This window comes from Salmo trutta, unplaced genomic scaffold (genome assembly GCF_901001165.1).
Source record: "Salmo trutta unplaced genomic scaffold, fSalTru1.1, whole genome shotgun sequence".
NCBI lineage: Eukaryota > Metazoa > Chordata > Actinopteri > Salmoniformes > Salmonidae > Salmo > Salmo trutta.
The window spans coordinates 561,426-574,474 of NW_021822469.1; the positions used below are offsets into that span (position 1 = coordinate 561,426).

The 13,049-nt window shown below is 49.1% G+C and overlaps 1 protein-coding gene across 1 annotated transcript in view; it reads left to right on the top strand.

Annotated features, from left to right (window-relative positions):
• Positions 1–2,460: 2,460 nt before the first annotated feature.
• LOC115182366 (very long-chain acyl-CoA synthetase) overlaps positions 2,461–13,049 on the top strand; it is a 29,596-nt gene continuing 19,007 nt past the window's right edge. Inside the window, exons 1-3 of the mRNA XM_029743987.1 lie at positions 2,461–3,054; positions 3,957–4,178; positions 4,795–4,953. Of these exons, the coding sequence (XP_029599847.1) occupies positions 2,577–3,054; positions 3,957–4,178; positions 4,795–4,953 (859 nt within the window). The 5' untranslated portion in view covers positions 2,461–2,576. The remainder of the gene's footprint in view (positions 3,055–3,956; positions 4,179–4,794; positions 4,954–13,049) is intronic.

The following is a 13,049-nucleotide window of genomic DNA, read 5'->3' on the forward strand; positions in this document are numbered from 1 at the left end:
CATACGCACGCACAGTCCGGTGCGAGTTATTCCAGCCCCTCGCAGGTGCCGTGCTAGAGCGGGCATCCAGCCTGGTAGGAGGATGCCTGCGCAGCGCATCTGGTCGCCGGTACGCCTCCGAGGACCAGGCTACCCAACTCCCGCTCTACGCACGGCTACCATCAGGCCCCTGCACAGCCCAGTCTGCCCTGTACGAGCACCCCGCTCGTACAGGGTGTGACGACCCTCCCACTCTGTCTGCCGTATTCTCTCTCTTTGTTCTTGTTTCCTTATTAGGATGCCGGTGGGCGGAGTTGGAAGGGTCGTCAGCTAAATGGTAAGCACCTGGGCCTGGGTGTGTCCCAGGATAAATAGACCTCTTCCACAGTCATTGGGAGACTCTCTCCATGCAGACACCTTGTTTTTGGTTGTGCTAGTTATGGTATCTAATAAATATATATTTTTGATAATCCTTGTCTCCACGTTGTCTCCCTTTTGTTGCGAACTCTGAGCCGGTTCGTAACAAGGGCTACTAGTTCCATCCAGCCAAGGCGGGTTGTGCAGGAGGTAAGATCTAGACCGGCTGTGCGCCTCCATAGCCCTGGGATTCCAGCTCCTGTCTCTCGTGCGGACCCGGAAGTGCGTCCACCCAGTCCAACTCGTCCTGTTCCCGCTCCCCGCACTAAACTGCAAGTGCGTAAACCCAGCCTCGCCAGTCAACAGTCGTCGGAGCTGCCCGCCAGTCAACAGTCGTCGGAGCTGCCCGCCAGTCAACAGTCGTCAGAGCTGCCCGCCAGTCAACAGTCGTCGGAGCTGCCCGCCAGTCAACAGTCGTCGGAGCTGCCCGCCAGTCAACAGTCGTCGGAGCTGCCCGCCAGTCAACAGTCGTCGGAGCTGCCCGCCAGTCAACAGTCGCCGGATTGGTCAGACTGCGCTGAACTGCCGGAGTGGCCAGACTGCCCAGACTGTCCCGAGTGGCCAGACTGTCCCGAGTGGCCAGACTGCCCAGACTGTCCCAAGTGGCCAGACTGTCCCGAGTTGCCAGACTGCCCAGACTGTCCCGAGTTGCCAGACTGCCCAGACTGTCCCGAGCTGCCAGACTGCCCAGACTGTCCCGAGCTGCCAGACTGCCCAGACTGTCCCGAGCTGCCAGACTGCCCAGACAGCCTGGAACGGCCTGAGCCGGAGCCACCTCCAAAAATAGGTGGGTTGGGGAGGGGGGGTGTAGCACAGTGCCGTCGTTGACGGCAGCCACCCTCCCTTCCCTCCCTTTAGTAAGGGGGAATTTTTCTTTTGGGTATTGTTTGGGGTTATTTTTTTTGTTAAGGTGCTTCCGGGGTAGCACCTTTAAGGGGGGGGTACTGTCACGTCCTGGCCAGTATATAAGGTTAATTGTTTTGTAGTTTGGTCAGGGCGTGACAGAGGGTATTTGTTTTATGTGGTTCAGGGTGGTGTGTTTGGTTAAAGGGTGTTGGATTTAGTATTTCCGGGGTTTTGGTTTATAGTCTATGTTTATGTATTTCTATGTCTAGTCTGGTGAGTGTGTTTCTATGTTGTGTTGATTGGGGTTGGGACTCTCAGTTGAAGGCAGGTGTTGTCTATCTGCCTTTGATTGAGAGTCCCATATATTAGGGTGTGTTTGTGGTTGTTATTTGTGGGTGATTGTTCTGTGTTGAGCTTAGGCTTTGCCAGACTGTTTGTTGTCGTTCGTTTCTCGTGTTTGTTATTTTTGTATTCATTTTTTGAAGTTAATAAATCATCAAAATGAGCATACACGTACCTGCTGCGTTTTGGTCCTCCTTCACCGACGACAACCGTGACAAGTAGTCTGGCCCTGGTGGATTTGAATACCCCTGGTGTATGGTAGAAGACATGGGTCAACAATGAAACCCTTTTACAGAAATAGGAAATAAAAGAATGAATACGGATATGTTGATTGATGTATTTATGAAGCCATGGTCTAATGTAAAACCCACAGCCATAAACACAGTGTTGCTGAGATTTATTACAATGTAATAAAAACATATGTTTGAGCCTTCTGACTCTCCCAACAGGACAGGTATGTAGCCTGCCTATGCTGTTACAGCCCCACAGGCCATAACATAATACAATGTTTACTCTCAAACAAGGAGAAATTATATAGATCTACGAATAGAGGTCAGCAGGGGTAAACTGGGACCAGAAATCAGCTCCGGCATTTCTAACATAGGGCCCATTTATAATTTTTTCCTCGAGCCCCCCCATTATTATCCAGATCATTTTCATTGTGTACCCGGAAAAAAAAAGTTAGACTGGCCGAATAGGCAATAAAATTCCAGGTGGCCCAGCCCATGGAGGTCAATGCCCTAGAGGTGTCTGTCTGTAATATGTCACTGCCATGGTCATAATTAGAAGAATGGAATAGCGTACTACTTCCTTACTTTATATTCCTCGCAAAGCCATTGGCTATTGGGGATTTCACGCCTACATGCATCCAAAGGTCGTGGAGAGTTGTGGACTGGAGGGGTTGCAATAACCCGTTACTTTCTTAAACAGCACGGCCAAGAAGGAGACACCTTTTATTGACAATCACAAAGAAGTAGACCTTAACTTTCAATATGTACGTGTTATTATATACCATATTGGCAGGATTGGCTATACTGCCACTCTTCCTTTATCTTAGAAATCCTTACCTTATGCAGGACCTGCGCTACACAGTGACTTGCATCGTACTCGGGTTCCGAATGAACAGAATCAAGAGGAGCAAACCGTTCTACAGCATGCTGGACTGTTTTCTCGATAAGGTCAAAAAACACCCCAACAAACAGTTTATTGTATTCGAGAAGAGTTCGTATACATACCGGGATGTTGACAAGCAGAGCAACAAGTTGGCCCGGGCGCTCTCACAGCACGCCAGCGTGAAGGAAGGGGACACTGTCGCCCTCTTCATGGGTAACGAGCCCATGTATGTGTTTATCTGGCTGGCCCTGGCTAAACTTGGATGTACAGCTGCTCTGCTCAACTACAACATCAGGTCCAAGTCCTTATTGCACTGTTTCACCTGCTGCAGAACCAACGTGCTCCTGGCTGCTTCAGGTAAGCCCAGCCCACTTACCTTGGGGTTGCTGTTTACAATATTATTGTTAATACATCTATTTTAAAGAATAATTCATATATCTACAATAACTAGTTTAGAGACCTATGGTGTCTAGATCGGCAGGTAGCCTATTGGTTAGAGCGTTGGGCCAGTAACCAGCAGGTAGCCTAGTGGTTAGAGCGTTGGGCTAGTAACCGAAAGGTAGCCTATTGGTTAGAGCGTTGGGCCAGTAATCGAAAGGTAGCCTAGTGGTTAGAGCGTTGGGCCAGTAACCGAAACGTAGCCTGGTGGTTAGAGCGTTGGGCCAGTAACCGAAAGGTAGCCTAGTGGTTAGAGCGTTGGGCCAGTAACCGAAATGTAGCCTAGTGGCTAGAGCGTTGGGCCAGTAACCGAAAGGTAGCCTAGTGGTTAGAGCGTTGGGCCAGTAACCGAAAGGTAGCCTAGTGGTTAGAGCGTTGGGCCAGTAACAGAAAGGTAGCCTAGTGGTTAGAGCTTTGGGCCAGTAACCGAAAGGTAGTCTAGTGGTTAGAGCATTGGGCCAGTAACCGAAAGGTAGCCTAGTGGTTAGAGCATTGGGCCAGTAACCGAAAGGTAGCCTAGTGGTTAGAGCGTTGGGCCAGTAACCAAAAGGTTGCTGGATCGAAATCCCGAGGTTACAAGGTAAAAACCTGTTCTGCTCCTGAGCAAGGCAGTTAACCCACTGTTCCCTGGGTGCTGAAAATGTGGATGTTGAGTATGTCAGCCCCCACACCTCTATGATTCAGAGGGGTTGGGTTAAATGCATTCAGTTGTACAACTGACTAGTGCAGTGCTAGTAGTGCTAGTAGTGCGCAGGCCAGAATTAATAGGATTCTGTCTCATGCTTGCTCTGTCTATGTCCCTCCCTCTCTTCTCCCCCCAGAGTTGCGTGGAGCGGTAGAGGAGGTGCTCCCCACCCTGAGGGAGCAGAGTGTAAGTGTGTTTGTGCTGGGTGAGGAGGAGGAGAAGTGTGTGACGGAGGGCGTGAATACTCTGAGCAGCAGCAGGATACAGCAGTACTCAGATCAACCTCTGGACCCACAGCTCAGGTCAAAGGTCACCTTAAAGAGCCCTGCCCTCTACATCTATACGTCAGGAACTACAGGTAAGCTGGGCCAAACCAAGCTGGACTGGACTGGCCTGGTTATGCATCCAGCATAGTTGCAGGAAGTGTGCTAGAAAGAACAATATGAAAAATTAAATGTCCAGACCAGTACAGTATGACTCTGATCAGCCCTGTAGTGTGAATTAGACAGAATACTACTGATGTCCAGACCAGTACAGTATGACTCTGGTCAGCCCTGTAGTGTGAATTAGACAGAATACTACTGATGTCCAGACCAGTACAGTATGACTCTGGTCAGCCCTATAGTGTGAATTAGACAGAATACTACTGATGTCCAGACGAGTACAGTATGACTCTGGTCAGCCCTGTAGTGTGAATTAAACAGAATTCTACTGATGTCCAGACCAGTACAGTATGACTCTGGTCAGCCCTGTAGTGTGAATTAGACAGAATACTACTGATGTCCAGACCAGTACAGTATGACTCTGGTCAGCCCTGTAGTGTGAATTAAACAGAATACTACTGATGTTTATGCCAGACAGGTAAATATTCTTAGATAGCACAACTCTGATTGGTCAAAGATATAAGGTACCATTTGAGATTTACATCAGCCTTGATTCTCTGTTTCCTGCCCTTCCTGGTGTCTTGTCCTCAGGTCTGCCGAAGGCTGCGGTCATCACACATGAGAGGCTGTACATGGCCTCCTCTATGCAGGCCATCTCAGGTGTGGCCTCTGATGATGTCATCTACATCTACCTGCCTCTCTACCACACCGCCGGCTTCATGATGGGTCTGACTGGAGCCATAGAGAGAGGTAGTCTACTGTACTGTACGGCACAGTTGGTGAGAGTGTTGCTCTGGCAGTGGCCAGGTCGTGGGTTCAATTCCTGCATGGATAACATGCACCTCATAGCAGTGCAGTATATGGGAGAAAGACATGAGGTGTGAAGAGCTGAACTGGTAGAGAACTTCTTAAGAACTGGTTATGAACTTCTTTAGATCTGGTTCAGAACTGGTTCAGAACTTCTCTAGATCTGGTTCTGAACTTCTCTAGATCTGGTTCAGAACTGGTTCAGGACTTCTTTAGAACTGGTTCAGAACTGGTTCAGAACTTCTTTAGATCTGGTTCAAAACTGGTTCAGAATTGCTTCAGCACTGGTTCCATGCCATCTCTAGCAATTACAATAACTACATTCAAATGGAATTCAAATGGAGAGAGAAAAACATAATAATTGAAATTCTCTATAAAAATTACTCTGCTAGCCACCTGACTTGGCACTGATGATGAAGATAAAAAATGCAAATGTCTCTGAATACACGTTCCACATTATTTGAGGGCCGTCATGTATAATAACGTTGTTATGATGTTGACCAGGGTTTACTAAGGGTTGTTTAATGGAGTGTCTCTTTACTCTGGGCGTTGGAGTAGAGGTGACTGGCTCTGTGGTGACTTCTAGTATTTCAAACCAAAGTTCCTGAGTGCATTCAAAATGGCATCCTATTCCCTTTATAGTGCACTACTTTTGTTTTTGACCAGGGTCAATGTGGCTCTGGTCAAAAGTAGTGCACTATATAGGGAATAGGGTTACATTTGAGACGCAGCCCCAGAGTTCAATGCTGTTTATGTCAATAATGATCTTAGACATTCAAATCAACCAGGAAAAATTTCTTGGCCTTAGTGGTGCTGTAGCTTTTAACTAGGGCCCAGAGTTATTCCTTCCTGGTCCAGTAACATGGTCAGGAACAACTCCTGGCCCTAACCAGAACCATTCAAAGGGGACTGTGCTTTAGTTAGTTAGTTAGTTAGTGTCACGGTTGTCGTAGGGTAGAGTGGACCAAAACGCAGCAGGAATATGTGCACTCATCTTCTTTTTATTAAGGACAAAGAAGGTAAACCAAAACAAACACGTACACAAAAAACACAACGACTAATAACAGGCCGGTAAGGCACAAAGCTATACACAGCACATTCTCCCACAAAATACTAATACAAACACACTGTCACGTCCTGACCAGCAGAGGGAGGCATGGTATCAGTTTTGGGTCAGGGTGTGGCAGGTTTTTTGTATGTTAAGGGTTTTGTGTTGGTGATTAGACTCCCAATTGAAGGCAGGTGTGTTGAGTTGCCTTTGATTGGGAGTTCTATATAGTGGTGTGTGTTTTTCTTTGGGGTTGTGGGTAGTTGTTTTTGCACTGTGTTTTTGTAGCCTGTAAAACTGTTGCTGTTGTCATCTTTATTGTTTTGTGAGTGGATGCTTTACTACTCTTTTGAAATTAAAACCATGAGCATCCATATTCCCGCTGCGCCTTGGTCTTCTCTCCATGACAACTTCTGTGACAGAACTACCCACCACCAAAGTACCAAGCAGCAGAGAAGAGGACAGAGGCAAGTGAAGGAGGAATGTTGGAAGCAGCGCGCTCGGGAGGTGATGGATTCCTGGTCGCTGGAAATACTGGAGGAGAGGATTGACTGGACATGGGAGCAATTGCGGGTGCACTGCGACAACCTGCCTGGGAGGCAGGTAGAGCCCGAGAGGCAGCCCCAATAAAAAACATTTTGGGGGGGGCACAAGGGCTGTTTGGCGGGGCGAGATGGGAGACCCAGGCCAGCTCCCCGTACCCTTTTTGGAAGAAAACACACTGGACAGGTCCCGTGCTTTGGGGTAGGTGCTGTGGTGAGGCCTGGCATTTTCAGGCCGGTAAGCGCAGTACCAGCGCCCCGCATGTGCCAGGGGAGTGTGAGCATCGAGCCTGAAGGGGTGATGCCAACCCTGCGCTCAAGACCGCCAGTGTGCCTCTACGGTCCGTTGTTTCCCGCTAAACGCACTAGCATTGAGGTGAGTGTCTCCAGGCTGGCACGTCCAGTACCAGCCCCACGCATCAGGAGTCTAGTGCATCAGCCCAGCCTCGCCAGTCAACAGTCACCAGAGCTGCCCGCCAGTCAAGAGTCACCAGAGCTGCCCGCCAGTCAAGAGTCACCAGAGCTGCCCGCCAGTCAAGAGTCACCAGAGCTGCCCGCCAGTCAAGAGTCACCAGAGCTGCCCGCCAGTCAAGAGTCACCAGAGCTGCCTGCCAGTCAAGAGTCGCCAGAGCTGCCCGCCAGTCGTAAGTCGCCAGAGCTGCCTGCCAGTCAGGAGCTGCCAGAGCCGCCCGCTAGTCAGGAGCCGCCAGAGCCGCCCGCTAGTCAGGAGCCACCAGAGCCGCCCGCTAGTCAGGAGCCGCCAGAGCAGCCCGCTAGTCAGGAGCCGCCAGAGTAGCCCGTCTGCCCGGAGATGCCAGAGTGGCCCGTCTGCCCGGAACTGCCAGAGTGGCCCGACTGCCCAGAACTGCCAGAGTGGCCCGACTGCCCGGAACTGCCAGAGTGGCCCGACTGCCCGGAACTGCCAGAGTGGCCCGACTGCCCGGAACTGCCAGAGTGGCCCGACTGCCCGGGGCAGCCAGAGTGCCCTGCCTGTCTGGATCTGCCAGAGTGGCCCGCCTGTTCGGGGCTGCCAGAGTGGCCCGTCAGTCAGGATCAGCCTGAGTGGCCCTCCTGTCCTCCGGCCCAGCCCGAGTGGCCCTCCTGTCCTCCGGCCCAGCCCGAGTGGCCCGTCAGTCAGGATTAGCCCGAGTGGCCCTCCTGTCCTCCGGCCCAGCCCGAGTGGCCCGCCTGTCCTCCGGCCCAGCCCGAGTGGCCCGCCTGTCCTCCGGCCCAGCCCGAGTGGCCCGCCTGTCCTCCGGCCCAGCCCGAGTTGCCCGCCTGTCCTCCGGCCCAGCCCGAGTGGCCCGCCTGTCCTCCGGCCCAGCCCGAGTGGCCCTCCTGTCCTCCGGGCCAGCCCGAGTGGCCCTCCTGTCCTCCGGGCCAGCCCGAGTGGCCCGCCGGTCCTCCGGCCCACCTCGAGTGGTCCGTCTGCCAGGGTCAGCCCGAGTGGCCCGTCTGCCCGGCGCAGCTATCGGCGCCACCAAAGTGGTCGACGCCGAAGGTGGAGCGAGGTCCACGTCCTGCACCTGAGCCACCTCCAGGATGGTGGGTTGGGGAGGGAGGGTGTAGCACAGTGCCGTCGTTGACGGCAGCCACCCTCCCTTCCCTCCCTTATTGTTTAGGGGTTATTGTTTATTGGTTTTGTTGGGGTTACATTTTTTGGGGGGGTTTTCTGTTGTTAGGTGCATTCCGGGGTCTGCACCTTGAGGGGGGGTACTGTCACGTCCTGACCAGCATAGGGAGGCATGGTATCAGTTTTGGGTCAGGATGTGGCAGGTTTTTGTATGTTAAGGGTTTTGTGTTGGTGATTAGACTCCCAATTGAAGGCAGGTGTGTTGAGTTGCCTTTTATTGGGAGTTCTATATAGTGGTGTGTGTTTTTCTTTGGGGTTGTGGGTAGTTGTTTTTGCACTGTGTTTTTGTAGCCTGTAAAACTGTTGCTGTTGTCATCTTTATTGTTTTGTGAGTGGATGCTTTACTACTCTTTTGAAATTAAAACCATGAGCATCCATATTCCCGCTGCGCCTTGGTCTTCTCTCCATGACAACTTCTGTAACACACATACCTATTTATAGGACCCTCAATCAGAGGCAACTAGAAAACACCTGCCTCCAATTGAGAGTCCAACCCCCAATAAACTAAACATAGAAATACAAATGACTAGACTAAACATAGAAATACATAGAACAGTGCCCAAAACCCCGGAATAATAAATCAAACACCCTCCTATAAACACAACCAGCCCGAACCACATAAAACAAATACCCCCTGCCACGTCCTGACCAAACTACAATAACAAATAACCCCTTCTACTGGTCAATAACAAATAACCCCCCCCCCAAAGGTGCAGACCCCGGATGCACCTCACACAAATAAACAAAATAACCCCAAAATAAATCCCCTAAACTTAAGGGAGGGAAGGGAGGGTGCCTGCCGTCACCGACGATACTCGTGCATACACCCCCCCCCTCCCCAAACCTCCTACATTGGAGGTGGCTTAGGCTCGGGCCTAAAACCAGCCCCTGACCAGTCCACTCCTCCCAAATACCTCGGCCTGACACATGTCACTGTAGACCCTGTACTATACTTTATGAGCTCTGGACTGTAGGACGACTCTATGAGCTCTGGACTGTAGGACAACTCTATAAGCTCTGGACTGTAGGACGACTCTATGAGCTCTGGACTCTAGGAGCTCTGGACTCTAGGCAGACTCACTCGGTTCCGGGCTGTAGGCAGACTCCCTCGGTTCCGGGCTGTAGGCAGACTCACTCGGTTCCGGGCTGTAGGCCGACTCACTCGGTTCCGGGCTGTAGGCCCGTCTCACTCGGTTCCGGACTGTAGGCCCCTCTCACTCGGTTCCGGACTGTAGACCCGTCTCACTCGGTTCCGGACTGTAGGCCCGTCTCACTCGGTTCCGGACTGTAGGCCCGTCTCACTCGGTTCCGGACTGTAGGCCATCTCACTCGGTTCCGGACTGTAGGCCGTCTCACTCGGTTCCGGACTATACACTGTTGCCGGATACTCTGGATGGGGTACTGTTGCCGGATACTCTGGACGGGGTACTGTTGCCGGATACTCTGGACGGGGTACTGTTGCCGGATACTCTGGACGGGGTACTGTTGCCGGATACTCTGGATGGGGCACTATCTTCGGACACTCTGGACGGGGCACTGTCTTCGGACACTCTGGACGGGGCACTGTCTTCGGACACTCTGGACGGGGCACTGTCGTCGGACACTCTGGACGGAGTACTGTCGTCGGAAGCTCAAGACTGAGCTGACGCACTGGAAGCCTAGTGCGTGGGGCTGGTAGTGGAGGTACCAGACTGGAGACACACACTTTAAGGCTAGTGCGAGGAGCGGGAACAGGACATACTGGACTGGGCTGATGCACTGGAAGCCTAGTGCGTGGTGCTGGTACTGGAGGTATCAGACTGGAGACACGCACTTCAAGGCTAGTGCGAGGAGCGGGAACAGGACATCCTGGACTGGGCTGATACACTGGAAGCCTAGTGCGTGGTGCTGGTACTGGAGGTATCAGACTGGAGACACGCACTTCAAGGCTAGTGCGAGGAGCGGGAACAGGACATCCTGGACTGGGCTGATGCACTGGAAGCCTAGTGCGTGGTGCTGGTACTGGAGGTATCAGACTGGAGGCACGCACTTCAAGGCTAGTGCGAGGAGCAGGAACAGGCTGAATTGGACTGGGCTGACACACTGGAGGCCTGGTGCGTGGTGTTGATACTGGATATACCGGGCCGTGGAGACGCACTGGCGGTCTCGATCGCACCTCCTGCACAACCCGTCCTGGCTGGATGGAACTAGTAGCCCTGCACAAGCGAAGTGCTGGCACAGGGCAAACTGGGCTGCCTGATGGTTGCCGTGCGTAGAGCGGGTGAAATCGTGCACACTTCCGCGTACTCCGGCGCTCTCTTCTCCACCTGCTTCTCATAAAAAGCACGGGGAGCTGGCTTAGGTCTACTGCCTGGCCCAGCCAAACTACCCGTGTGCCCCCCCAAAAAACTGTCTTGGGGGTGCCTCTCCGGCTTCCTAGCCAGCCGTGTTCCCCAGTAGCATTCCCGGTCCTCACCAGACTTCCTCCATGGACCCTCTCTGGCCAGAATTTCCTCCCAAGTCCAAAACTCCTTCCTCCGCTGCTTGGTCCGTGTTTGGTGGGAGATTCTGTCACGGTTGTCGTAGGGTAGAGTGGACCAAAACGCAGCAGGAATATGTGCACTCATCTTCTTTTTATTAAGGACAAAGAAGGTAAACCAAAACAAACACGTACACAAAAAACACAACGACTAATAACAGGCCGGTAAGGCACAAAGCTATACACAGCACAATCTCCCACAAAATACTAATACAAACACATACCTATTTATAGGACCCTCAATCAGAGGCAACTAGAAAACACCTGCCTCCAATTGAGAGTCCAACCCCCAATAGACTAAACATAGAAATACAAATGACTAGACTAAACATAGAAATAAATAACATGGAACAGTGCCCAAAACCCCGGAATAATAAATCAAACACCCTCCTATAAACACAACCAGCCCGAACCACATAAAACAAATACCCCCTGCCAAGTCCTGACCAAACTACAATAAGAAATAACCCCTTTAGTTAGTTAGGTAATCATTTAGTCAGTCAGTTAATGAGTTAGTTAGGTAATCATTTAGTCAGTCAGTCAGTTAGTTGGGTAATTATTTAGTCAGTCAGTCAGTTAGTTAGTTAGGTAATCATTTTGTCAGTCAGTTAGGGAGTTAGTCAGGTAATCATTTAGTCAGTCAGTCAGTTAGTTAGGTAATTATTTAGTCAGTCAGTCAGTCAGTCAGTCAGTTAGTTAGTTAGTTAGTTAGTTAGTTAGTTAGTTAGTTAGTTAGGTAATCATTTAGTCAGTCAGTTAGTTAGTTTGTTAGGTAATTATTTAGTCAGTCAGTGAGTTAGTTTGTAGGTAATCATTTTGTCAGTCAGTTAGTTAGTTAGTTAGGTAATCATTTAGTCAGTCAGTGAGTTAGTTTGTTAGGTAATCATTTTGTCAGTCAGTTAGTGAGTTAGTTAGTTAGGTAATCATTTTGTCAGTCAGTGAGTGAGTGAGTGAGGTGAGTGAGTGAGTGAGTGAGTTAGTTAGTTAGTTAGGTAATCATTTAGTCAGTCAGTGAGTTAGTTAGTAAGGTAATCATTTAGTCAGTCAGTGAGTTAGTTAGTGAGTTAGTTAGGTAATAATTTAGTCAGTCAGTGAGTTAGTTTGTTAGGTAATCATTTAGTCAGTTAGTGAGTTAGTTTGTTAGGTAATAATTTAGTCAGTCAGTGAGTGAGTTAGTTAGTTAGGTAATAATTTAGTCAGTCAGTGAGTTAGTTAGTTAGGTAATCATTTAGTCAGTCAGTTAGTTAGTTAGTTAGGTAATCATTTAGTCAGTCAGTTAGTTAGGTAATCATTTTGTCAGTCAGTGAGTGAGTGAGTGAGGTGAGTGAGTGAGTGAGTGAGTGAGTGAGTGAGTGAGTGAGTGAGTGAGTTAGTTAGTTAGTTAGGTAATCATTTAGTCAGTCAGTGAGTTAGTTAGTAAGGTAATCATTTAGTCAGTCAGTGAGTTAGTTAGTGAGTTAGTTAGGTAATAATTTAGTCAGTCAGTGAGTTAGTTTGTTAGGTAATCATTTAGTCAGTTAGTGAGTTAGTTTGTTAGGTAATAATTTAGTCAGTCAGTGAGTGAGTTAGTTAGTTAGGTAATAATTTAGTCAGTCAGTGAGTTAGTTAGTTAGGTAATCATTTAGTCAGTCAGTTAGTTAGTTAGTTAGGTAATCATTTAGTCAGTCAGTTAGTGAGTTAGTTAGATAGTTAGGTAATCATTTAGTCAATCAATGAGTTTGTTAGGTAATCATTTTTTCAGTCAGTTAGTTAGGTAATCATTTAGTCAGTCAGTCAGTTAGTTAGGTAATTATTTAGTCAGTCAGTTAGTTAGGTAATCATTTTGTCAGTCAGTTAGGGAGTTAGTCAGGTAATCATTTAGTCAGTCAGTCAGTTAGTTAGGTAATTATTTAGTCAGTCAGTCAGTCAGTTAGTTAGTTAGTTAGTTAGTTAGGTAATCATTTAGTCAGTCAGTTAGTTAGTTTGTTAGGTAATTATTTAGTCAGTCAGTGAGTTAGTTTGTAGGTAATCATTTTGTCAGTCAGTTAGGGAGTTAGTCAGGTAATCATTTAGTCAGTCAGTCAGTTAGTTAGGTAATTATTTAGTCAGTCAGTCAGTTAGTTAGTTAGTTAGTTAGTTAGTTAGGTAATCATTTAGTCAGTCAGTTAGTTAGTTTGTTAGGTAATTATTTAGTCAGTCAGTGAGTTAGTTTGTAGGTAATCATTTTGTCAGTCAGTTAGTTAGTTAGTTAGGTAATAATTTAGTCAGTCAGTTAGTGAGTTAGTTAGTTAGTTAGGTAATCATTTAGTCAGTCAGTCA